This window comes from Hyaena hyaena, unplaced genomic scaffold, assembly GCF_003009895.1.
Source record: "Hyaena hyaena isolate Hyena2069 unplaced genomic scaffold, ASM300989v1 scaffold_233, whole genome shotgun sequence".
In the NCBI taxonomy this organism is placed as follows: domain Eukaryota; kingdom Metazoa; phylum Chordata; class Mammalia; order Carnivora; family Hyaenidae; genus Hyaena; species Hyaena hyaena.
In genome coordinates, this window is record NW_024080866.1 from 1274175 (window position 1) to 1300477 (window position 26303).

Consider the following 26303-nt stretch of genomic DNA (forward strand, 5'->3'; position numbering starts at 1 on the left):
TTTTATCAGTGTTTGCTCCATGTATTTTGGAGCTCTTTTGTTGGGTGAATATGTTTGTAATTGCTATATTTTTCTGGCAGATTGACCTTTATATCAGTTATGTATAGTGATTCTTTGATCTGAAGTATACTTTGTTTAATATTAATATACCCACTCGAACTTCTTTTTAACTGGGGTTTTTAGACATTTTTTAATGTAATGCAATTTTTAAAAATATAGTTGACTAAAATTCTACCACCTTGCTATTTTGTCCTGTTTGTCCTATGTGTTCTTTGTTTCCTTTTGTTCTTTTTAACTCTTATTTTGAGTTGATTATTTTTTTGTTTCTATTTTATCTCTTTTGCTGCCTTATTAGTCATAACTTTGTGTAATTTTGGTGATTGCTTTAGAGTATATAGTATGCATGTTTACTTTGTCGCAGTCTGCTTTCCAGTGATACTGTACTACTTCTTGTACACTGTAAGAACCTTAAAATAGTATATTTTTATTTTCCCCCTACCTACCTTTGGGTTATTAATGTCCTACCTTTTACTTCTAGTTATGTAATACACTTCACAGTACTTTGTTACTACTTTTAGTTTAAACAGAGGTCTTTTAAAAAGATTTAGCATAGGAATGGGGTGCCTGGGTGGCACAATTGGTTAAGCATCTGACTTTTTCTTTCTTAATAAAGTTTAAAAAAATTTTTTTTTATTTTTTTTATTTATTTCTGAGAGAGAGAGACAGCGTGAGTAGGGGAGGGTCAGAGGGAAAGGAAGATACAGAATCTGAAACAAACTCCAGGCTCTGAGCTGGCTATCAACACAGAGCCCAAAGCAGGACTCAAACTCATGAACCATGAGATCATGACCTGAGCCGAAGTCGGACTCTTAACTGACTGAGCCACCCAGGCACCCCAAGCATCTGACTCTTGATCTTGGCTAAGGTCATGACCTCACAGATTTTGAGTTCGAGCTCCACGTTGGGCTGTGTGCTGATGGCATAGGGCCTGCTTGGGATTCTGTCTCCCCTTTTCTCTGCCCCTCCCCTTCTTTTGCTCACCCACACACTCTCTCTCTTTTCTGAATAAATAAATAAACTTAAAAAAAGATTTAATATGGGAAAAAGTCTTTTATAATTATTTTTCTATAGATTGATTTGCATAGGGTATTGTTTTCCTCTTGCCTGGACTTCTTTAAACTTTTTTTTTAGTTGGCTGGTGATGAATTCTTTCAACTTTTATGTGTATGAAAAAGTTTATTTCAGAAAGATATTTTTGCCAGGTAAAGGATTCTAGGTTGACACTACTTTTCTTTCAATGCTGTAAAGGTTATTTCTTTACTGTCTTCTGGCTTCACTGGTTCAGAGGAGAAATCTCCTTTCTTCTTCCTTAATATTGTGGGGCTTTTTCTCCCTAGCTCCTTTTTAATATTTTCCCATTATTACTCTTCAAGGAATTTGGCTTTGACGTGCTTTGATGTAGTTTTATTGTTTCTTGTGCTTGGCGTTTGCTGAGTTTTCTTGAAAGTATGAATTTATAGTTTATATTAAATTTGGAAATTTTAATTCTTTAAAATGTTTTTTTCTCTTTTCGTCCTTTCTCTTTTCCTTTGTGGACTCCAATTACACATACATCAAGGTGCTTGGAACTTACACAGCTCACTGATGCTCAGTTATTTATTTATTTATTTATGGTCCTTTTTTTCTCTTTTAGTTTGGATAGGTTCTATTGCTTTTTCTTCAAATTCACCAATGTTTTCTTTACTGTATAATCTGTTAATCGTACCCAGCATAGGTTTAAAAATTTTTTTTTTTAAATTTTAATTTTAAATAATTTCTATAGCCAATGTGGGGCTTGAACTCACAACCCCAAGATTAAGAGTCCCATGCTTCTCCAACTAAGCCAAGCAGCCTAGCCACCCCTCCAGTATGTTTTTCATCTCAGATAATTGTAGTTGTCATTTCTAAATGTTTGTACTAATTTTATCATCTCTGTCATTTATGCAGTCAATTGATTTCCCTCCTCATTATAGATCATATTGTCCTATTTCTTTGAGTGCTAATAATTCTTAATCGAATACCAGACATTATAAATTTTACCTTTTTGGGTGCTCGATATTTCTGTATTCTTATGAATATGTTTAAACTTCGTTTTTTGACATGGTTGAGTTAATTGGAAGCAGTTTGGTCCTGTCAGGTCTTTTAACTTTTGCTAGACAGGATGAAAGCAATATTTAGTCTTGATGATTTTGCCCCATTACAGACACAATATCCTTCCACCTGTACTCTGCTCAATATTATGTAAATGATGAGGTTTTCCATTCTGGCTGCTTGGGACAGGAACTCTTCCCAACCTGTATGAGCTTTAGAGATTATTCTCTTTTAAATCTTTGGTTGATTCTTTTTCAGGCTTCAGATGGGTTTCCTCACCCATGTGTACTAATCATTATACAAATGAAGATTAGAGGGTTCACCTTCTGCACATCTCCCTAATTAAAAAAAAATGTTAAGAAGTAGACTTTTGTGAATGTTGTTTGAGATTTTTAAAAATTGGAATTTCCTTAACACCTCAACAATTTAAAAAAGACCTCAACGATAAATAAACAAATTTTATTTTCCTTGCTTTATTGGATGGACCATAATTATAGTAAAACTCAAGTTGAAGTCTTGTTTTAATGCCATGACTATACTGATTTCTCTTAATTCACCATAGAATACAAATTTCTTATCTGAGTGTTATTTAAATACATGTAAGATATATTTCTTGTCCTCCTCCCAACCACTACTCCACAAAAATTATTGATGTTCCATTGTAATTCTCACTTTCAAAATTTCTCCCATTTTGGTCCACAAAATAGTCTGGATTTGCTACATAAGTCTTTTTTTGTTAAAAGAAAAAATCCTCTTGGTATGTCTAGATTTAATTATAATAGTCTAACAAATAACTTCTCTCAATTTAGTTTTATGCTTTAGTAAGATTTTAACTAGAGGGGCACCTGGGTGGTTCAGTCAGCTAAATGTCTGACTCTTGATTTAGGCTCAGGTCATGATATCACGGTTTGTGCATTCAAGGCCCACGTCAGGCTCTGCACTGACAGTACAGAGTCTGCTTGGGATTCTTTCTCTCTGCACCTCCTTCCCACCTTCCCCCCATGCTCACACCCTTTCTCTCTCATAATAAATAAATTAAAAAAAAAAAAAAAAGATTTGCAAATACCAGTACTTTTGTTCTGTAAACAGTGTTTGGAAATCATGATTACTTTAAAATCTTACGGACCTAAATATATATTCAAAAGAACTGGAAATTGATACATAAATACAATGTACATATGTGTTCATAGAAGCACTATTCACAATAGCCAAAAGGTGGACATAGTCCAGACATCCATCAATTGTGATGAATTGTGATAAAAAGATACAATGGAAACAGACATGGTACAACATGGATGAAATGGGAAATATTATGTTAAATGAAAGAAGCCAGACACATTAGGTTATATGTTGTATGATTCTATATATATGGCATATCCAAATAGATAAATATGTGGAGACAGAACCCAGATTGGTGGTTGCCTTGTTGACTTAATGTTGTAAGTGATATCAAGAGTTGGGCACTGAACTGACTGAGCCACCCAGGCACTTCTATAGTGCTTTTTTTTTTAAATATTTTATTTTGGGGGCACCTAGGTGACTCGGTTGGTTGACCATCTGACTCTAGATTTTGGCTCAGGTAATGATCCCAGGGTTGTGGGATTGAGCCCTGTGTCAGGCTCCACATTGAGTATGGTGCCTGTTTGAGATTCTCTCCCTCAGCCCCTCTGCCCCGCTTGTGTGTGCATGCAGGCGCGCTCTCTTTCTCTCTCTCTCTCTCAAATTAAAAAAAAAATTATTTTTAAGTAATCTCCACCCCCCACCTGAGGTTCAAACTTACAGCCCTGATATCAAGAGTTACATGTTCCAGGGCACCTGGCTGGCTCAGTTGGTTAAGCATCTGACTCTGACTCAGGTCATGATCTCCTGGTTTGTGAGTTCGAGACCTCGCATCAGGCTCTGTGCTGAAAGATCATAGCCTGGAACCTGCTTCTGATTCTGTGTCTCCCTCTCTCTTTGCCTTTCCCCTGCTTGTGGTCTGTCTGTCTGTCTGTCTGTCTCTCTCTCAAAAAAAATAATAAACATTAAAAAACTTAAAGTAAAACTTGCACGTTGCACCAACTGAGCCAGCCAGGTGCCCCATGCTCACCTTACTTTAGATGTTTATTCTAATGAGGTGAAATGCTTATTTTTTCCCCTAGTCCATAGTCTTTAATACCAGCTGAAAGATAATTGTAGAAAAATTTAAAAGCATGATATAGTCAGAAATCAAACACTCATTACTTGTATTTCTTCCCCCCTTGGTTGAGCTTAGTGTGTTGATTACAATTAAAGAGTTGCTGGGACGCATGGGTGGCTCAGTGGGCTGAGTGTCCGCCTCTTGATCTCAGCATAGGTCATAATCTCACAGTTTAAGCTTGAGCCCCGTGTCGGGCTCTGCCCTGACAGCAAGGAGCCTATTTGGGATTCTCTCCTCCTCTCTCTCTGCCCCTCCCCTGCTCATGTGCACACAAGAGTGCAACCACATGCACTCACTCTCAAAAGGAAACATTAAAAAAAAAAAGTTGCTTACTTTACACATTTTGAGATCTATATTAGTTGAAAATTAATATATTTTCACAAATCTGTTGTCTAGGTCTCTTCTAGAATCTAGGATTGAAGTTAGTTTTTATTGGTAGTCATGCTTAATTGTTTGGGAGTGAAATATATGATCTGTCTGGATAGAAATTACCGTATGAAATTATTTTTTCTAAATTGACATAGTTTAGAAAGGTAAGTATAATTTTTCAGTATATTTACCATATTCAATATATTTAAATAGATAATTATATCAGGAAATTTGCAAGCTAGAGTTTTTCTAATTTTTTAAAACATCAAATGACAGTAAATAGATACTAATATTAAGCTACTAAACTGATTTTATTTTCTAGAATTCAGCATACAATTGAAATAAAATGTCAACCTCCTGGAGCGATCGGTTACAGAATGCAGCAGATATGCCTGCTAACATGGATAAGCATGCCCTGAAAAAGTATCGGCGAGAAGCCTATCATCGGTAAGTATTTTGTCTATTTAATCTTCAAAATAGCTCTATAAAGTGGGCACATATTGTCTTCATTTTACAGATGTTGAAATTAACGTGTGGAGAAGTTAGGCAGTTTGCATAGATTATATAGTTAGCTCATGGTTCAAAATTTTTTTAATGTTTTATTTATTTCTGAGAGAGGGGCAGAGAGAGAGAGAGAGAGAGAGAGACAGCGTGAGCAGGGGAGGGTCAGAGAGAGGAAAATACAGAATCTGAAACAGGCTCCAGGCTCTGAGCTAGCTGTCAGCACAGAGCCCGACACAGGGCTTGTACTCATGAACTGTGAGATCATGACCTGAACCGAAGTCGGATGCTTAACCGACTGAGCCACCCAAGGCGCCCCAGTTAGCTCATGGTTCAAACCCAGTCCAGAGTCTAGACTTTTAAGCACTGGTATACCATACTCCTGCTGCTGTTTTAAAAGGAAATTTCTTTCAGTTTCTTATATCTACTAATACCCTTAAGTGAAGAAAGTCGTCAGCTGCTAGAACATTGTACCTTAGTTAACATTTTTCAATTTATCTTTGAGCGAGAGAGAGGGTGGGCAGAGAGGGAGACACAGAATCCAAAGCAGGCTCCAGGCTCCAAGCTGTCAGCACAGAGCCGGAGGCAGGACTTGAACCTATGAACCGTGAGAACATGACCTGAGCCGAAGTCAGATGCTCAACCAACTGCCTGAGCCACCCAGGTGCTCTGTACCTTAGTTAATAAGAATGAAATTCTAGGCGTGCCTGGGTGGCTTAGTTGGTTGAGCTTCCGACTTTGGCTCAGGTCAGTGAGTTTGAGCCCTGCATTGGGTTCTCTGCTTTCGGTGTAGAACCCACTTTGGGTTTTCTGTCCCTTTCCTACTTGTGTGGATGCTCTCTCTCTCTCAAAAATGAATAAAAACATTTAAAAATCAGAGTGAAATTCTTATTTGACATTTGCCACAAACTGATTTTAATTTTTAAATATTTTAAAATTGTGTCTACTGCCTACTATGTATTAGCTTGAATGTGTTAATGCTGAGTATTAGCAACATTTTCTTATCTTAAGACTTTAATATTTTCTCTAAATCCTTTTAAAAATCCTGTAAAAGTTTAAAATGTAAGTATTTTTAAATGCTATTTTTAATAGATTCAAATCTTCAGTAGCTAAGATATGTAGAAGTTAAGTATTGCATCTAGAAATCATTTGTTTTTAGACAGAAATTAGAAGTTTACATTTTCCATAAATTCATAAGATAGACCTGGTCCCTACTAGCACTATCTGGCTTCCCATCTTCGGTAAGCAAGGTATAAGTAGAAATGCTGGTGTACTGGCAGTGCTAAGAAGTTGCATGGGAACTCCAGGAACCTACAACACATAATTAACTCATTTGTTTCTAGGCTGGAAGAAAGAGGAAATATATAGATGTTTTATACTTATTCAATTATTTGCTTACTCTTGATGCTGCATGCATTTGGTTATGCTGTAACATGTTTGTCAGTAGAAACAAGAGCTATAATTGTGCAATGAAGAGAGATCATCTAGAAAATATCACATGTCCTAATTGTATGCAATATGTCATACATAGCCTGAGTGCTTCTGACTCATTTAGAATGATATTTCCTGTAAGATTGTAGATTGGTTCTGCATCTTGTAGTCTTCATATAGTAGAATACAATCTGAAATAATAGAAACAAGAGAAAAAACGTCTTCAAGGATTTGAATTTTTAGATCATTTAAAACATTTTTTTCCTTTTTTTATTGTGGTAAAGTATACATATCACATATTTTCTGTCTTAACTGTTAAGCATATAGTTCAGTGGTTTTAAGTACATTCACACTGTTGTGCAGCCATCATCAGTATCCATCCCCATAACTTCATTTTGTAAAATTGATATTGTACCTGTTAAATAACTCCTCATTCTTCCCTCCTCCAGCCCCTGGCAACCACCATTAGATGGTCTGTCTTTATAATTTTGAATACTCTAAGTACTTAAGTACTCGTATAAGTACAATCATACAGTGTGTCTTTTCACAACAGACTTACTTTAGTTAACATAGTGTTCTCAAGGTTTATCCATGTGGTAGCATGTTGCAGATTTTCCTTTTAATGTAAACTGGATTCTTGAATTCTTGCAAGTATTTGCTTTTGTTAATTAAAAAATTTTAATAGAAGTCATTGAAAAGGAATTTATTTTAGTTTTCTAGTTAAGTCAGTTTGTAAGATAGTCTGTTTTTAGGGCTTTTTCTTAAAAACATTTATTGGAGTTGGTAGTTTATCATTTGTTAAATTAGGTAGACTCTGATGATCATTTATCATAAACACTGCACTGTATGTTATGCTTTAGAATTCTCTTTTTAGAGGAAGCTAAATAGTTAAGTAAATACACATCTAGCTTTTGGCTTTTTTCTTGCTAATATTAGTCCTAAAAATGATGGTCATGAGTCAGTTTTAAGAAACTGGCTTTCAGAATGTATGACTGTTGTATGTCTTTCATTTCCTTATTATGGTTACTGAGTCTTCTAGGCTGAAGATAATTATCAAGCCAAACCCTTCATTGGAATAGTTTTGCTGTTTGGTCAGAAGATAGGCTGGGTTGCTCAGATGTTACAGTGGCTTGAAGGAGGCAAGTTAGACAACTACCTCTTAAGTAGTTCCTTGTTTAACACCTAGAATCTGATAGTGATCAGTATAGATCACAATTTTTATCTCTCAAACCCAAGAATGGAACAATTAGATTTTTCGCCTTCTCTTGACGTTGACTGTGCCCAGGATGCTGAAGTCAGGTATTTTTTTTTTCCTTTTAAATTTTGATGATTATAGTACAGAATTTCTGTAAGTTGGTTCTTTATGACTACAGCTTATGAATTCAGCATTGGTTTTATCATGTTGAACTGAAGTCTGATAAATAATTGGGCCTGTGAGGTTTTGGCTAAGTGGTCTTTTGCCTTATTTTAAAAGACATTGAAATCACTTTTTCTTGGGGCTCCTGGGTGGCTTAGTCGGTTAAGCGTCCCGACTTTCGCTTGGGTCATGATCTCGCGGTTCGTGGGTTCGAGCCCCGCGTCGGGCTCTGTGCTGACTGCCAGCTCAGAGCCTGGAGCCTGTTTCAGAGTCTGTCACTCCCTCTCTCTCTGACCCTCCCCTGCTCAAGCTGTCTCTCTCTCTCTCTCCTAGAAATAAATAAAAAAACATAAAAAAAAAAAGAATGAAATCACTTTTTCTTTAAGTTCTTTATATATTTTTTCAAAATGATTTTTTTAAATTCAAATTTAGGTCTCCAAAGGCATACCAGTGCTTATTGAAACCTAATTTCTCCTCTGATCAAAGTTAAATTATAATATATGTTTAAGGAGTAAAAAGATATTTGTGTACCTATATAAAATTATTTTGTAGTACCTGTCGCTTGGCACACCAGTAGAATTAGAAGTGTTGATGATTTTTTTAAACTGCAAGTTAAAAACAAGTATTAGGTTTTATACAGAGAGAAACTGCCAGGTTGACAAATTTTAATTTCTTTCTCAACTAACCACTTAGTGATATCACATGACTGTCATTCAGCTCTTTAGTTGTATAGTTGATTAAATGGAATTAACCTGTCATTTTAGTATGGGTTTTAATATTCAAGTGGATAAATTGTTAAGATTTCAATAGCCATCTTATGAATTGAAAATCACATGGAAGAGATAGGTCCTCAGAAATGTCAAAGAGCTGTGTTCCTTAAATAATGTACAGATGGCATATATCTTGTCAGAATAAGGATGAGGTAGAGTTAACAGAACTGTGTTAAACTTTTTTTCATTGGTATATCATTCTGATGCTTTGAATAGTGTTTCATATTTGTAGGGAATGGCAGATAAATATTCAGGGACTGGGAAGGGCTTTTTTAACCCTATTTTTTTTTTTTTTTTGGCCTAATGGAAGTGTCTCTTCCATGAGAAAAGGAAGAGCAATCTTTCTATGTTGTGTGTCTTGACTCTAGTGATGATTACATGAAGCTACACACACGAGTGCATGTAAATCTGGTGAAATCTGGTTAAAGTTGGTGAATTGTGCCAATTATCAGCTCCCTGGTTGTGATATTGTACTGTATTTATGCAGGCTTCTCCTTGGTGGAAACTAGGTGAATGGTATAGGGGAATCTTTCTGTGTTATTTTGTACTACTACATATGAATCTAGAATTATCTCAACATGAACAGTTTAAAAAAACTTTGAGTGACATACCTTTTTTTTTCACATCATAGGTATTCCTGGTCTCTTCTAGGTATAAATGCTCTTTATAATGTGTGGTGATCCTACTTTATGGAATACAAATTCTCTAAACTTTATTGTTCAAAAGACAATACTGGATCCTAAAACATTCTCAATTTGTTTCTCTGCCACCATTCCCTTTATGCTTCTTCCAAAAACCTACCTAAAAGTAAAATAGAAAAGTGGTGGTGGCGGCGGCAAGGAAGAGAGAGAATAAGAGATAGCAGATCTTTGATTTAATGAAATCCATTAAAAGAAACTCCATTTGAGGAAATGTTACTCATATTTAGATAGCATATTTCACCTTTAAGGACTCTTGTGTATGGCTTCTTTTATTCAAAGTAATGTCTGAGAGATTTCATCCATATTTTTGTGTGTATCAGTAATTTGTTCTTTTTTATTACTATGTTGCATTCCATTGTATCAGTATACCACAGTTTGTTCATCTATTTTCTTTTTATGGACCTTAGGGCTTTTTTTGGTTTTTAGCTATCAAGGATAAGGCTGCTACAGACTGAGAAAATATTTGTAAATCATGCATCTGTTAAAGACTTCTTTCCACAATGTATAAAGAACTTAACAATTGAACCCAATGAAGAAATGGGCAAAAGACGGATACTTCACTACAGAGGATATATGGATGGCATAAAAACACAATAACCATTAGCTCCAACAGTTTTGTTTTGTGTGTGTGTGTGTGTGTGTGTGTGTGGATTTTTAAGTAATTCTACCGTCTGCAAATAAGGATAGATTTACTTCTTGTTTTCCAATTTGGAGGACTTTGTTCTTGCCTGATTTTGGCTGTAATGTCCAATACAGTGCTGTATAGGACTAGTGAGAGTAGACACCCTTTCTTTTGCCTCACTTTAGAAGAAGTCTTACAATCTTTCATCATTAAGTATGATGTTAGTTGCGGGTTTATCATAGGTGTCCTTTATCAGGTTATGGAAGTTCCTTTTTATTCCTAGTTTGAGATTTCCTTTCTAGTCCTAGTTTGTTGAATGCTTTTTATCATGAAATGGTGTTGGATTTTGTCTCATGCTTTTTTGTGTCTATTGAAATGATCATGTGCTTTTTGTACTTTATTGGATTTGGTTTGCTGGTATTTTGTTGAGGGTTTTTGTATCTACATAAGGAATATTGTTCTTTATTTTCTTTTTCCTATAATGTCTTATCTGGCTTTGGTATCAAGATGTAGTACTGGCTTCATAGAAGCCATTTTTTGGAAGAGTTTGAGAAAGATTGGTGTTAACTCTTCTTTGAACATTTGATAGAGTTTACCAGTGAAGCTATCAATTTTCAGCTTTGTTGGAAGATTTTTTAATTTTTTACTTTAAACAGTATTTATGGATAATCACTTTATGAAATACATACAAGGTCATGAATATAGCCAGTTTATACAACCAAGAGAAGATTTTGGAAATTCCCTTTCTTAAATTGCAAACACATGAACTTTGTCAATATTTGGACATGCCGGCATCCATATACAGCATCAGGACAGTGTACATAATTTAATGTTCAATTCTCCTTCTTCCCTCATACTTCCTCTGTCACCCCTCCCCTCCACCTTGCTAAAATACAAAGGGCTTCCATCTGTCTGAAGTAGCTAGGGCTACTTGTGCCTTTAATTTTTTTTTTTTAATGTTTTATTTATTTCTAGGAGACAGAGAGAGAGACAGCGTGAGCTGGGGAGGGTCAGAGAGAGAGGGAGTCACAGACTGAAACAGGCTCCAGGCTCTGAGCTGGCAGTCAGCACAGAGCCCGACGCGGGGCTCGAACCCACGAACCGCGAGATCATGACCTAAGCGAAAGTCGGACGCTCAACCGACTAAGCCACCCAGGCGCCCCGCTACTTGTGCCTTTAAACTGTTTTAGCCCTGGACTGAGGTTGCTCGGGCTGTTGGAAGATTTTTTTTTTTATTACTGACTTAAGCTATTTACTTTTTCTTGGTTTGTTCAGATTTTCTATTTCTTCTTGAGTCATTGTTGGTAGTTTGCATGTTTCTAGGTATTTGTCCATTTCATCTCTTATCTATTATGTTGATATACAGTTGTTTTTAGTATTCTCTTATATTTGTTTTTATTTCTTTAAGGTCACTAGTAATGTGTCTGCTTTCATTTCTGACTTTAGTAATTTGACTCTTTTTCTTCATCGTTCTAGCTAATGTTGTTATATTGTTGAAACCAACCTTTGGTTTCATTTACTTATCTTCAGTGTTTTTCTATTTGTTTTGTTTATTTCTGCTCTGCTCGTTATCATTTCCTTCCTTCTGCTTGTTTTGAGTATAATTTGTTCTTCCTTTTCTAATTTCTTAAGGTAGAAGCTTTGGTCATTACTTTGAGAAATTTTCTTTTTTGTTTTGTTTTCTCTTTTTTAATAAATGCATTTTAAAGCTGTAAATTTACCTTTCATTGCATCCCCTAAATTTTGATATGTTGTGGGTTTTTTTTTTCCTCAAATGATCTCTAAGTATTTTCTATTTTCTCTTGTGATTTCTTTTTGACACATTGGTTATTTAGGAATATGTTGTTGAATTTCCACGTATTTGTGAATGTCCCACATGCTTTTTGCTATTGATTTGTACCTCATTCCATTGTATTTGGAGAACAGATTTACATGATTCAGTCCTCTTAAATGTATTGAGGTTTGGTTTATGGGCTAACATTTGGACTATCTTATATGTGTACTTGAGAAGAAAGCGTGTTCTGCTTGTTTTGGGTGGAGTATTACAGAGATGTCAACCTTTATTTGTCAGTTATTTACACTGAGCACACATTCTTACACATATTTTTGAAATCATGAGTTTGCACTATTCCTTCTAATTCCAGTTTTTCCCAAGAAAGTTCTTTTCTTGTTTACTTTTTTTTTTTTTAAGACTATTTTTAAGTAATCTTTACACCCAACACAGGCCTTGGATCTGCAACCCTGATATCAGGAGTTACATGCTCTACTGACTGAGCCAGCCAGGTGCCCCCTTGTTTACTTTGATTTCATGAAAATATCTGTTGTTCTGTAGCAAGAACCCTGACTTTTCACAGCATCAACATCTTTACTCATTTGCTCATTCTAATAATACATCTGGAATAGTTTCAAAATTGATTTGCTCATATCATAACAAACTTAAAAAGTTTAAATTTTGGGGCGTTTGGGTGGCTCCATCAGTTAAGTGTCTGACTCTTGATTTCAGCTCAGTTTGTGAGTTTGAGCCCCACATCGGGCTCCATACTCTCAGTGTGGAGCCTGCTTGTGATCCACTCTCCCTCTCTCTTTGCCCCTACCCCTTGCTCTCTCTGTCTCAAAATAAATAAATAAACTTTAAAAATTTAAGAAAAATAATTTTTAAAAAGTTCAGAATTTGTTTGCAGTACTTCTGCTGTCTTACTCTACCTTGCCAGTGACTAATAGTATGTAATCAAATGTTGGGGTTTTTTTTTTTAAGTTATTTGGATTAGTTCTTTGTTGCTGTTTTTCCATACAGTGTGGTTAGGGTAGTTGTATGCAGTGTAATTAGGTTCATTTGTTAGTTTACTTTTTAAGTTGTATTTTTCCTTCTTTCCATTCTTACTGATTTGATTGTATTTATCATTTAATGTAATATATAACGTTACATAATAATACATCCTGTTTCATAACATTATTATATGTTATTCAATATACTAGTACTGAGCTTTCAAAGTTAAAATTATATGAATGGCATATCAGAAGTGACACTGTCACACATATTTCTCTTCATTAACTTTGAATTTATTTTCTCTCTTGCTTGGGATTTTTTTTTTTTTTTGGAATTCTTGATTCTATGCTTGTCTTTAATTGTTTTTCTAAATTCTCAGTCATTATCTTTTCATATATTGTCCTTACTCTATTGTCCTTATCCTCTTCTTCTGAACTTTAATAAACATATGTTACATTTTTGTGCTGTGTCCTCTCTTTTTCTTTCTCCTATATTTTCCATCCTTTTTTCTCTCCATGTTACATTCTGGAAGGTTTTTCCTGATCTACCTTTCAGTTCACTAATTCTCTTTTTAGTTGGGTCTGACCTGAATCTATTCCATTTGAAATTCTCATTTTTATAATTTTTGATAATTTCATAGTTTCATTTTGGAATCTTATATCAAGTATGCCATGTTACTTTTTATAGTTTCCAATTCTACAGTAAACATTTAAACCTTAAAGAACTTTGGTTTAAGAATCAAAAGACCTGAAGTACATTTCTGGCTCTATTTCCAACTACTTCTTTTCAAGGCTTGCTTGCTTGCTTGCTTGCTTTTTTTTTTTTTTTTTTACTGTTTGATTTATTTCTGAGAGAGCGAGAGATAAACAGTGTGAGCAGGGGAGGGTCAGAGAGAGAGAGGGAAATACAGAATCTGAAACAGGCTCCAGGCTCTGAGCTAGCTGTTAGCACAGACCCCAACACGGGCTCGAACCCACGAACCGTAAGATCATGACCTGAGCAGAAGTTGGACGCTTAACTGACTGAGCCACCCAGGCGCCCCTGTAGTCCCTTTTCAATACATTTAGAATACATGCATATGTGTGCTTTAATATGAGCCTAGTCATTTATAGATTCTGGCCTTTTCATTCCCGATAATACTAGTCCAGACTCTGGTCCTCATTGTCCTGGATTACTACAGTAACCCTAATAGATCTCTTTGCCTTGTTTTCTTCAAATCCATGTTTTTGTTTGTTTTTTGTTTCCTAAATTCCACTATGAATCAAGTCACAAATCAAATGGTCAAGTCACCAAGACAAGTGGTATTTGTCTTTCTCTGACTGACTGGCTTACTTTGCTTAGCATTATACTCTCTAGCTCTGTTCATGTTGTTGCATACTGCAAGATTTCATTCATTTTTTCAGAGCTGAAAATCTGTTTTTAAAATCATATTATCACTCTGCTTAAAACCTTCATTGGCATCACATCCTCTGTGCAATGGGATAAATTCTAAGCCCCTCAACATAACAATTAAGGTCCTGTAAGACTGACTTTTCTTTTTACTTTCATTTTGAGCATTTCCCTTCATGAAACGGTCTATTCCATTAATTCTGAACTGAGTCGAGGCGATTTTTCCCCCCACACATCATTATGTCTGCTGCTTTTCATTCATAGTTCCTCTTCTGTTGAAATGTCTTCACTCACTCTTTTAGCCTGATTAACACCTGCTAATCGAATCCTTTTATCATGGTGATTAAGAGGTTAGGCCTTAGGTTAGCGTTTTGCATGATTCCATTTAATTTCTTTAGAATCACAGTATGTAACTACTGTAGTCTTGTTTTGTCATCTGTGGAATTGGAAAAATACATACCTCAGAGTTTTTTGAGATTAAGTGGAATAATATAAAGTGCTTAGCATAATATCAGTTTAAAAAACAATAACTTGAGCATTTTGTCTTTCAGTAAGACTCACGCAAGAGAATATAGATGCATCTCTCTTTTGTGCAAATCTCTAATACTGTAGTTACACACTACTTTTAAGCTCTTTGAGTGGGTCTCCTGCATTAGACTTTGAACTCCTTAAAATCAAGGACTGCCATGTTTACCTTTGAATCATGGGTACCAGGCACATAGAGATTGAATAATATTTCTTGACTGTACATATGAAGCTTGGAAGAGCTAATCATCTTCACACAGTACAGTGTCATTTGTGCAGGAAGCTCATGTAAGTGTGTATACCCTTTGTCCAAGTAAGAATTTTTGTTTTCCTTTCTCTTTGCAAGTAGTAAAGGCTTAAACATTACTCGTTTATAGTAATTACATTGATTTCCATCACACTGAGCTGTGCTGCCACAAACTGAAAATCCAGAGAAGCCATGAGAAATGGTGGTCTTAAGGATTAGATCATTTTTCCCTATGCAGTTTGTATTCTTGTATTTATGGAATTTGGTTTGAGGATAGTCAGTGAAAGTTCTTTATATTCATGTACAATTTATTTTTTTTTAAGTTTTTTTAAAATATATTTTTATTTATTTCTAGGAGAGAGAGAGACAGTGTGAGCAGGGGAGGGTCAGAGAAAGAGGGAGACACAGACTCTGAAATAGGCTCCAGGCTCTGAGCTGGCAGTCAGTACAGAGCCCGACGCGGGGCTCGAACCCACGAACCGCGAGATCATGACCTAAGCGAAAGTCGGACGCTTAACCGACTAAGCCACCCAGGCGCCCCTATATTCATGTACAATTTAAAAAGTTAATTTAAAAAAAGTTTTTCCCAAGAGATATTTTGGTGAGATAATGCTTGACAAGCAACCTAGTTGCTCTACTGTACCCCAGCACTCGGAGTTATAGTAGTTCTTTGAGTGCTTTCAAATGACAGATGATAACCCGACCAGATGTTGTCTTCTATAGATAAAAAATCTGAGGCGTAGGATATGTAACTTATTCAAGGTTTCAGAGCAGGAAAGTGGAGAAACTAGACTTTAAACTCAGTTGCTCCAGTGCTCATTCTCTTTTCATTACACCATACTGTTTTTCTAAATAAACTGATAACAGTTTTTGAATTTGTAGTATGTAATGGTGCTTTTATTAAAAATTTATTCAAGTTGGGGCGCCTGGGTGGCTTAGTCGGTTAAGCGTCCGACTTTCGCTTAGGTCATGATCTCGCGGTTCGTGGGTTCGAGCCCCGCGTCGGCCTCTGTGCTGACTGCCAGCTCAGAGCCTGGAGCCTGTTTCAGAGTCTGTGTTTCCCTCTCTCTCTGACCCTCCCCTGTTCACGCTGTCTATCTCTCTCTCCTAGAAATAAATAAAAATTTTAAAAAATAAAAAAATAAAAAAATTTATTCAAGTATACTTAACATACAGCATTATTTTAGCTTCAGGTGCAGTGCTTTTAGTTACTGATGACTAAATATTTTAATACTAATAGAAACCTTTATAGTAAGATATTTAGGTAATATTAAAGAAATTGTTTTAAAGTTTTAATTCATGTAGTGTTTCTTGAAGATATGTATATTTTATTTTTAATTTGAATCACCAATCGAGGATTTCTTGACATCTCAGTTTTCTTAGACTTTAACACACTTGTTTATTTTTCCCCTTGTTGCATAATCCCTATGCATTTTATTGGTCACGAGGCAGGAAATTTGCAGATGTTTTTCTTTCAAACTTCTACTTGCTCTGAAATTTGTAATTAACCTTTAGAATGTTCGGGATTTATTTCCCATATGCCAAAGATCTGTGAATTTCTTTCCACATGAGCTGAAATTTTCAGGTGATTGAGTAAAATATTTGTAAACACAGATGTTTTCCTTCAAAGTGGTTAATGATCAGAAAAAAAAGACCTCAGTGGAAATACTTTATATTCCTTCTGTAATGTGATTGGCATAGAAATACTTTCTTCTTCTGTAGTTCACATTGTTCATTTTCTAAGGGAGGAAATAACTAAATTGAGAATTAAAACATAGTATTATTTATCCTATTGATTTTTTTTTTTTTTTCCCTCCCAGAGTAAACTAAAAATGATTTGGACTGACTAGGGCTACTCCATTCTGTGAAACTCATTGTTTGCGTACTATTGGCAGGCCTCATTAGGGGGTAAATTTGCTTTTTCTGTGTTTGCCACTAACCATTCCTGTCTCTTAGGGGAACTTGCCATTTGCCTAAACTGACCAGTCTTAAACAATTCAGACTATTAGTTATTTTTTCTGCCCTCCAGTTTTTTCTATTATTCTTAGGTTTTCGAGTATTTCAAGCTGACGCTATTGGTCACTGAGATATTGCCTGGTTAGGGTTCGGCATTGTGCCCGAATTTGTTGGGCCTCTCAGGGCCGGAGTTCTCTGTGCTTTAACAAATGAGCCACAGTTCTCAAAAGATCAGTGAAGCTTGTTTGTTGATCCTGTATTCTCATCCAGAGGAAGTAGATCTTTGAGAATGTCTAAGGAAGGGTAAGTGAGTTTATTATTCTTTCTCCTTCATTTTTCTCAGTGAAAAAATGTTCTACTCATCTGTGAATTGGAAGATTAAGAAGCAGTGTTACCAGCCGGACAGGGAATGTAGAGGGAGAGATTGAAAGAAATTTAGCTGAAAGCTTACATTGTTAATGCTTCACATGTAATCTACCATAAAGTTTTATTATTGCTATTTTGAAAGACACCATTGAGGATGAATACTCTCCATAGGAATTTAGTGAGCTTTAAGCACCCTGTTTACTTTGTGGTAAACTCATTTTGTTTTTCTGCAGAAAGTGTTTATGAAGATTGGAAATAAATAGGGGTGTCTTACCAAGGAGTTTTACATAGACATGAGTGAAGTTTAAAAGCTCAAAAGCATTTTCAAATAATTTGTGCCTTTGGAAAATGTTGTGAAAGATTCAGTGAAAGGCGGCTTGTGATTTTGTTTCTTTCTGGGAAGTGTAGACAAAAACTCAATTTTGAGTAGAATCCCCTATGCCTTTTTATTTTGCAATATAAAATAGGTCTATGTTAGAGTTTTCATTGTTTTTATATTATTGTCTCTTATGCCTCAGAGTTTGAATTGCTCTTGATACTCTTTTTGTTACCACTATAATAGGTGCCACGTAAGTTAATGATTGCGTACTAATTATTTCATTCCTAACCTTCAAGAGTAACTAGACCTACTTAATTTCAGAGACATTCTCTGATTAAGTAGGATGTAGATCTCAAAAAAAAATTTTTTAAGAATACAGTGAAATTTTAATTTTGATTTTCTGGAACCTCTTAATTCATTTTCTAGTTCTTCTATTAGAAATTTTGAAGTACTTTCAGGGCTCCACGTTTAGCATTTTAAAAATATAATCTTGGGTTGATTTTGAGCAAAATAAAATTGGCCCACTTACTGCTATTTGAAACCTCATTATTGAATAAAAAGAACAACCATGGGCATAATAATTCTGTATTATTTTTAGACCTCTCATGACATCACTAGATTTGAGATTTCTTTATGAAAATTAGAAAAGACTGCTTTAGGTTTAGTAGGTTTTCTTTCTTTCTAACACCAGGTATAAGCCTGCAGTTGTTAAACAATTTTTATGATAAAGATTATTACAGACGCTGGTAATATTTGTCAATCTTGTACATATATGGTTTATAAAGCTTGTTTGTAGATTTAAGGAGAACTGTATTTCTAGGGGCACCTGGGTTGCTCTGTTGGTTAAGCCTCCAACTCTTGATTTCAGTTTGGGTCATGATCTTAGAGTTTGTGAGTTCGAGCCCTGCATCGAGCTCTGCAATGACCATGTGGAGCCTGCTTGGGATTCTCTCTCTCCCCCACCTTTCTCTGCCCCTCCCCCACTCTTTTTCTCTAAGTAAATAAACATTAAAAACTCAGTTAAAAAAAGAACTATATTTCTGGAGCAGTCAAAATTCTTAGAAAGTAATTAGTATTAATTTTCTCCCTATGGCAACATATGTGTTAGAATTAGTTAGAAATCTGTATAAACTAAAGGATACCATAAGGATTGAGATATTCTTTTAGGTTTATTTCTAGGAGCCCCTGGGGCAATTCCCATACTGTCTGAACAGGTAATGAGCAAGTTCACATTTTTTTTAATGATTAGCTTTTATAGTTACTCATGTATTTATTTATTTATTCTTAAAAGTAAGGTCTATGCCCAGTGTAGGGGTTGAACTCATGACACTGAACCATACTCCACCAACTAAGCCAGCCAGGCTCCCCTGAGCAAGTTCATTTGAAATGCATGGATAATATAAATGAAATCAGTTAGAGTTTATTATCCATTTAGAAATAAATGGATAAATTTTGTGTTTTGATATGAAAAGAATTCTAATATTCACAGTTTTTATATGTGATATTTAGATATAGATATCATTTGATATCTATGAAATGTTTTCCTAATAGTAATAGTAAAAGATTATTATTACAGAAATTATATTTGAGCCTATGTAAACCTATGATATTGGAGATACTGTGGTATTAGTGTAAGGATAGAGATATATACACCATGAAACCTAATAGGGCCTTCATAGACCTTCACATACATAGTCCATTGATTTTCAGCAGTGAGGTCAAGGTAACTGAGTGGCTGGAACAACTGAACATTCATACAGAAAAAAAGAACCTTGACCTTTACCTCAAACCATATATAAAAAATAACACAAAATGGATCCTAGACCTAAATATAGAAGTAAAAAGTAAAGTGTAGGTGGAAATCTTCGTGACCTTAAAGTGGCTAAAAATTTCTTGGATAAAATACATAAAAACATGAAAATTAAAACTGATCAGCTAGGTTTCATCAAAATTTAAGAATTAAACCACTCTGCTATTTAAAAAAAACCATTAAGAAAATGAAAAGGCAAGCCACAGACTGGGAGAAGATATTCTCAATACATATATATCTAATATATATATAGGACTTACATCCAAAATGTATGAAGGACTTACATCCAAAATGTATGAAGAATTCTCACAACACAACATTAAGACAAACCCAGTTTAAAAATGGGCAAAAGATTTGAATAGATATTTCTTTTTTTTTATTTATTATTATTTTTTTTAAATATTTTTTATTTATTTCTAGGTGAGACAGAGAGACAGCATGAGCAGGGGAGGGTCAGAGAGAGAGAGGGAGACACAGACTCCGAAAAGGGCTCCAGGCTCTGAGCTGGCAGACAGCACAGAGCCCGACGCGGGGCCCGAACCCACAAACCGCGAGACCATGACCTAAGCGAAAGTCGGACGCTCAACCGACTAAGCCACCCAGGCGCCCCTTGAATAGATATTTCACACAGAAAAAGAAATGGCCAATAGGCACTTGAAAAGATGCTCTACAGCATTAGTCATTATGGAAATACAGATTAAAAACACAATGAGATACCATTGCAGACCCACTAGAATGACTGAAATTAAAAACACTGCAGGGGTGCCTGGGTGGCTTAGTCTGTTAAGTGTCCGACTTTGGGTCAGGTCATGATCTCACCGTTTGGGAGTTTGAGCCCTGTTTGGGGCTCAGTGCTGACAGCTCAGAGATTAGAGCTTGCTTCGTATTCTGTATCTCCCTCTTTCTCTGGCCCTCCCTTGCTCATGTTCTGTCTCTCCCTCTCTCTCAAAATAAATAAACATTAAAAAAAATTAAAAAAACAAAACATTGACAATATGGAGCACCTGGAACTCTAATGCATTGCTGATGAGAATGCAAAAGAGAAAAACATTTGGGCATTGCCTTTTAAAGTTAAACATGACTGGGTGCCTGAGTGGCTCAGTTGATTGAGCATCTGACTTAAGCTCAGGTCATGATCTCACAGTTGGTGAGTTTAAGCCCCACATGGGGCTTGTGGCTGTCAGTGCAGAGACCACTTCAGATCCTCTGTCTGCCTCTCTCTCTGCTCCTCCACTCATGCTTTCTCTCTCAAAAATGAGTAAACATTAAAAAAAAAAAAGCTCATAACTATATTAAACATGACCTAGTAATTCTACTTATAGGGATGTACCCAAGAGGAATGAAAGCATATCCCCACAGAGATTTGTATTTGAGTGTTTATAGCAACATTATTTATAATAGTAAAAAACTGGGAACTTCCCAAAGTATCTACTAACTTAATGGATAGACAAATTGTGGTATTGCTCAGGAATAAAATAACTGATTTTGATACATGTAACAGCATGAATGAACATCAGAAATGTGGTAAGAAAAAAGAAGCCAGACACAAATGATAGGTTATTTGATTCCATTTATATGAAAACTGTAGTGACAGAAAATATAGATCAGTGGTAGCTGGGGGCAGAAGTTGGGGATAGTATTGCAAAAAGACATGAGGGAGGGGGGTCTGGCTGGCTCCGTTGGTGAAGCATGCGAGTCGTGATCTTGGGGTTTTGATTTCAAGCCCCCACGTTGGGTATAGAGATTACTTAAAACTAAAATTAAAAAAAAAAAAGACATGAAGGACTGTTTGGGGTTGATTGTGGTAGTTGTTACCTAAGTGTGTATGATTGCTAAACCACACCAGACTTTAAAATGGGTGAATTTTATCTTAAGTAAATTATACCTCAGTAGTGTTGGTGGGGGATGAGACTTGAGAAGCTCCTCAACTTCCTTATTTAAAATTATGTAAATAAAAAGGTTATTGTTTATTCTTCTTTAAGGGAATGTACTTGGGGAATACAGATGATTTAGGATATGTTATGCAGGAAAAATGCACTCCTAGTGTCATTGCTCCCTGATCCTTTAGAGTTGTTGGAATGCCTTTTATTACTAGTGCTGCTAGGTAAGAGGCCAAAATGAGTTTTATCATTTGCTTTTATTTTAACTTCTAGATTTTGACCTCTCTTTTCCATTATAGGCACAGTGAGTACAATTGTTAAGTTGGCCTAATGACGTTGGATAATCATACTTTCTTCTTATTTTTATTCCACAAAATTTAACCTTTGTATTTTGCTGCATTTTAAAAATTATCCTCTGTGCATTGGTCTTTGCTTTAAAAATTTGTGGAGAAAAAAATGAAAAAATTTAGAGGAAAATAGGAAAAAAGGGATTGGAAAAACTTGTATTTATTTAGACTGAGGTTCTAGAACAGTAAATTTATATTCAGATGTACTAATAATGTCTCTGGTTTCTCTCTTAATTTGTATATTCTTAATTTGCTAGTCTTTTATTCCCCACCATCTGTTCTCATTACTGCAGTTCCTTCATTTCGGAAAGAAGGTGAAAGGAATTTTAATGTCTCTTCCTTAAAGAGAATCTCCTTATAGTGTGCTTTGAAAGCTTTAGTGGATAGTATGGCCAGTAAGTACTCTTAGTATTTTATACATTTTTTCACATCTAAACATCTCTGAAATTGGGCTACATCTAGCAGTATACCACCTAAAATTAAGTTATGGTCTTCCAGATGATTTCATTTCTTTCAGTCACCTAAGGGCAATATTAACCATCCTAGCAGCGTAAATTCAGACCACAAACCTACTACATGACTGTTCAAATTCTCAAGGGGAGGTTTTTCGCCCCCAGTCCTAGACTATCAGGGCTGAGATGTGCAAATTTTCTTGTGTGTTTCTTCAGTGCTATAGATTTATTTCTTCTTCTTCCTCATATTATGGGTATAGCCCTGTGATAGCCATGGCTTTATGAGGCTCTAACTTTTCTTGAGCATCCCCTCCACCTGCCCCTGCACCAGCTTTTAGTGGCATGTAATATGGGTGAGTTTTATAACTCATGGCATCTTAAATTTTAATCATCTTTAATTTTGTTCTTTGCGTGCCGCCATAGTCACTTCTTTTCCCTGGAACATTTTTATATTGAGTATTTGAGTAAGAAAATTGAATATTTAAAAAAGTTTTAATGTTTTATTTATTTTTGAGAGAGAGAGAGAGTACTTAGCAGGGGAGGGGCAGAGAGAGAGGGAGGCACAGAATCCAAAGCAGTCTCCAGGCTATGAACTGTCAGCACAGAGCCCGATGTGGGGCTTGTTGTGAGATCATGACCTGAGCCAGAGTTGGATCCTTAACTAACTGAGCCACCCAGGCACCCTGAAAGGTGAATATTATAATTCATGTTTTACTTTTAGAAATGGTATATGCTTGTTATTCAGACTGGTTTTTTTTTTTTTAAATTAAAAAAAAATTTTTTTTAATGTTTTTTATTTACTTCTGAGAGAGAGACAGCATGAGCAGGGGAGGGTCAGAGAGAGAGGGAGACACAGAATCTGAAACAGGCTCCAGGCTCTGAGCTGTCAGCACAGAACCTGACATGGGGCTTGAACTCACAAACCATGAGATCATGACCTGAGCCGAAGTCAGACGCTTAACCAGCTGAGCCACCCAGGTGCCCCCAGACTGTTTTTTAAAAGCTTATTTATGTATTGAGAAAAAGAGAGTGAGAGAGAGAACTCATGTGTGTGACTGGGGGAGGAGCAGAGGGGAGATAGAGAGAATCCCAGGCAGGCTCCATGCTGTCAACACAGAGCCCAGTGTTGGGCTTGAACACCCAAACCATGAGATCATGACCTCTGCTGAAGTCAGATGCTTAACCAACTGAGCCACCCAGGTGCCCCTTGTTGTTCATACTTTTTTTTTTTTTAATTTTTTAGTGTTTGTTTATTCTTGAGAGAGCGACCAAGCAGGAGAGGGCAAAGAGGGAAAGGGAGACAGAGATCTGAAGCAGGCTCCACAGAGCCCGATGTGGGGCTGGAACTCATGAACTGAAGTCGGTTGCTTAACCAACTGAGCCACCCAGGCTCAACAAGGCACCCTTGTTGTTCAAACTTCTAAAGCACAGGGTGCCGTTCTCCTGGCACAATGTGATAAATAAAATGTATCCATCCTGCGGGTGTTCCTCAGAAAATATTCAAATGAATTAGTAAATTAATGGCTGAAGTTTATGAAAACAAAAACTAATATTACTTAAATGATTTTTGCTTTTATAAAATCTATTCCCCCAGTTTTTTTGTTATGTCTGTATATCCATGGTATTTGAATATCAATTTTTAGAATTCCATATCATAAATTAGAAAGTTCTTACCTGTATATATTTTACATCACCAAGCATACTTTTTACCGAAGGATAGAGACAAAGGCAGACTGAGGTCTTGCCATTGTTTTTTAAAAGCTTTATAGAAATATAGTTCACATATCATTCAATTCACCCTTTTAAAGTGTACAATTCAATGGTTTTAGTATATTCAGAATTGTGCAACCAATACCATTGTCTAGTTTTAGAACACTTTTATTACCCCTAAAAGAAACTCAATACTCAGGTGAATATTGTATCTGGTCTTTACAAGGCCCTATGCTAGGTTTTGGGAAGGTAGTAAATCCTGGCCTCAAAGGTGATAATTTAGTGAAGAATAGGAGAACTACCGGTATATTTTATATATGTGACAAAATATACTACATGCCAAAATAATATTTGAATATTCAGACCTTTTACATGGATCACAACTTTATAATCTCTTTTGTGAAGTATTAGAAAAGTAATCTGAGACCCATAGACATCACTGTCAGATAGTTCTGTGGCATAGCCAGAATAGTTTCTTGAAGAAATCACCTGAGATTACTGTGTCTTGAAAAATTAGAGATAACTGAGGAGGACATTTCAGGTATAGGGAACAGCATAAACAAAGCTTCAGGGCACTTTCAGGAAATAACAAGTAGTTCATTTTGATCATTAGAACAAAAGTTGCATGATGTGGAGCAACTTGAGATAAAACTGATTTTGGAAAGATCGTAAACAGCTTTGAACTTGTAATATACAGAAACATGTCAGTTTGGGTAGGTAGTGAAGAATGGGTAGGTAGTGAAGAATGTCTGAAGGTTATTAAGTAGGAAATCGACATGGGCTTTAGGAGTTTGAACTTCAGGATAGTACTTCAGAAATCATCGGTGATGAGGGACCAGTTTTTTTGTTTTAATTCCAGTCTTGTCAAATTGATACATTTATAAAATATACTAAAAGTGAATTACTAGGAAAATGAAGAGACCTGTAAGTTTACCTTTTTTTTTAATGTTTAGTTTTTGGGAGAGAGCATGAGGTTTCTAACCAACTGAGCCACTCACTCACGCACCCCACCCCTACATTTTTTATTATTATCTTCAACATATGTAAAATTTTCACAGTTGCTATAAAAGTTTCTAAGTACTTGTAATTTCTGTATGTGTCCTGTCATGGATTAGTAACATCTGTTCACAGGACAGCATTGGTCTGTGGACAACATACCACACTTTGAGTAGTACTATTTGAAAGCAGTCAATTTGGCCATTAGTGTGCAGGCAGAGCAATTCATAGGTAATTGCTAAGAGTTAATGAGTTAACAAGGACCTGAACAAGTTGTTAGCAGTATGAAATGAGTGACCTGGATTCCATAGACATTTGAAAATTTAAATTAAGGCACTTAAGATAATATGGATTTGAGGGAGAGTAAAGAGTTAAAAGATACTAACGAGATTTTAGGCTTGAGTGGTGAAATGAGAGTTCCAAAAGAGAAATAGAAACTAATTTGGGGACAAAGACACTAAATTAGATTTTCAATGGAAGTCCACATTATAGCATATTTTTATTAAGTAAACATACACACATTATACACTCACAAAGAGACATTGTTTGGTTCATAATCTAAATTTCCACTCTAAAAAAGCACTTGGAACTTCTTTGATTGCAACAAAGTTGGCGTATATTATTACACAAACCCATAACCAAAATATACCCGAGATTTTATCCTTGTATCTTTAGTCTCATTTGTTGTTGCGGTAACTGTTTTTGGGCCCTTGGCCAGGAAACTGTGACTCGTAGACAAGGGGAGGAGCTAGGGATAAAGTTCACCATCGCCAAAGAAATTCTATTCCAAATGGATTTGTGTGGAGCAACAGTGATATCCAATGACAAGTTAAATTAGACACAGAAGAGTTTTCTCCAACACTGTCTCAGAAGATACATGTTGTTGGAGGGACTTGGTTCAGACTAAAACAGTCTTCTTGAAGTTAAGTTCAGGTTACACAAAAATAAATTGTACTAGGGACATAAAGAAGAATTTTGTTATGTGACTTCAAGAACTAATTGACTTCTACTTTCATACATTGCAGAACTGCAACCAGTGACAGATGAGGTAATGCTGCTTTGAATTATCAATCACATCTCAAAACCACTAGGAGTTTGCTATTTACAAAATTCCAAATTTAGTAAATTGCATGTTCATGTTTCTTAAGTATGAGGATATTAGATCTCTGTTCTTAAAGCAATTAGTTTTATTTCTTATGGTTAATATCTTTATTTACTTGGATAGAATTTCTTTAGTTTCATGTCTTATTGTAGTGGGATATGATAATAAAAGCTATTTTTTATATTTGTGTTGAAATCTGTGCCTGGTTTTATAGTGCTTCTATGTCTTCTTTCCTAAAGATCATTTCTCTTGTTAATGCTCAAATCTGTATCTTGCAAATGCCTTAATATGTAGGAATTTCTGGCTGATAATTGCATTTTAAGGTTGGATGCTTAGGTCAGTCATGCTTTCTAGGATGGAGACCTTGTGTTTTATTT

General features: G+C 35.6%; 1 protein-coding gene across 2 annotated transcripts in view; it reads left to right on the forward strand.

Moving 5' to 3' along the window:
• NT5C2 (5'-nucleotidase, cytosolic II) overlaps positions 1 to 26303 on the forward strand; it is a 92388-nt gene that overhangs the window by 18806 nt on the left and 47279 nt on the right. For both annotated transcript variants that reach the window (XM_039243931.1, XM_039243933.1), the window contains exon 2: positions 5001 to 5125. In XM_039243931.1, coding sequence (XP_039099862.1) covers positions 5025 to 5125 — 101 coding nt within the window. In that variant the 5' untranslated portion in view covers positions 5001 to 5024. The remainder of the gene's footprint in view (positions 1 to 5000; positions 5126 to 26303) is intronic.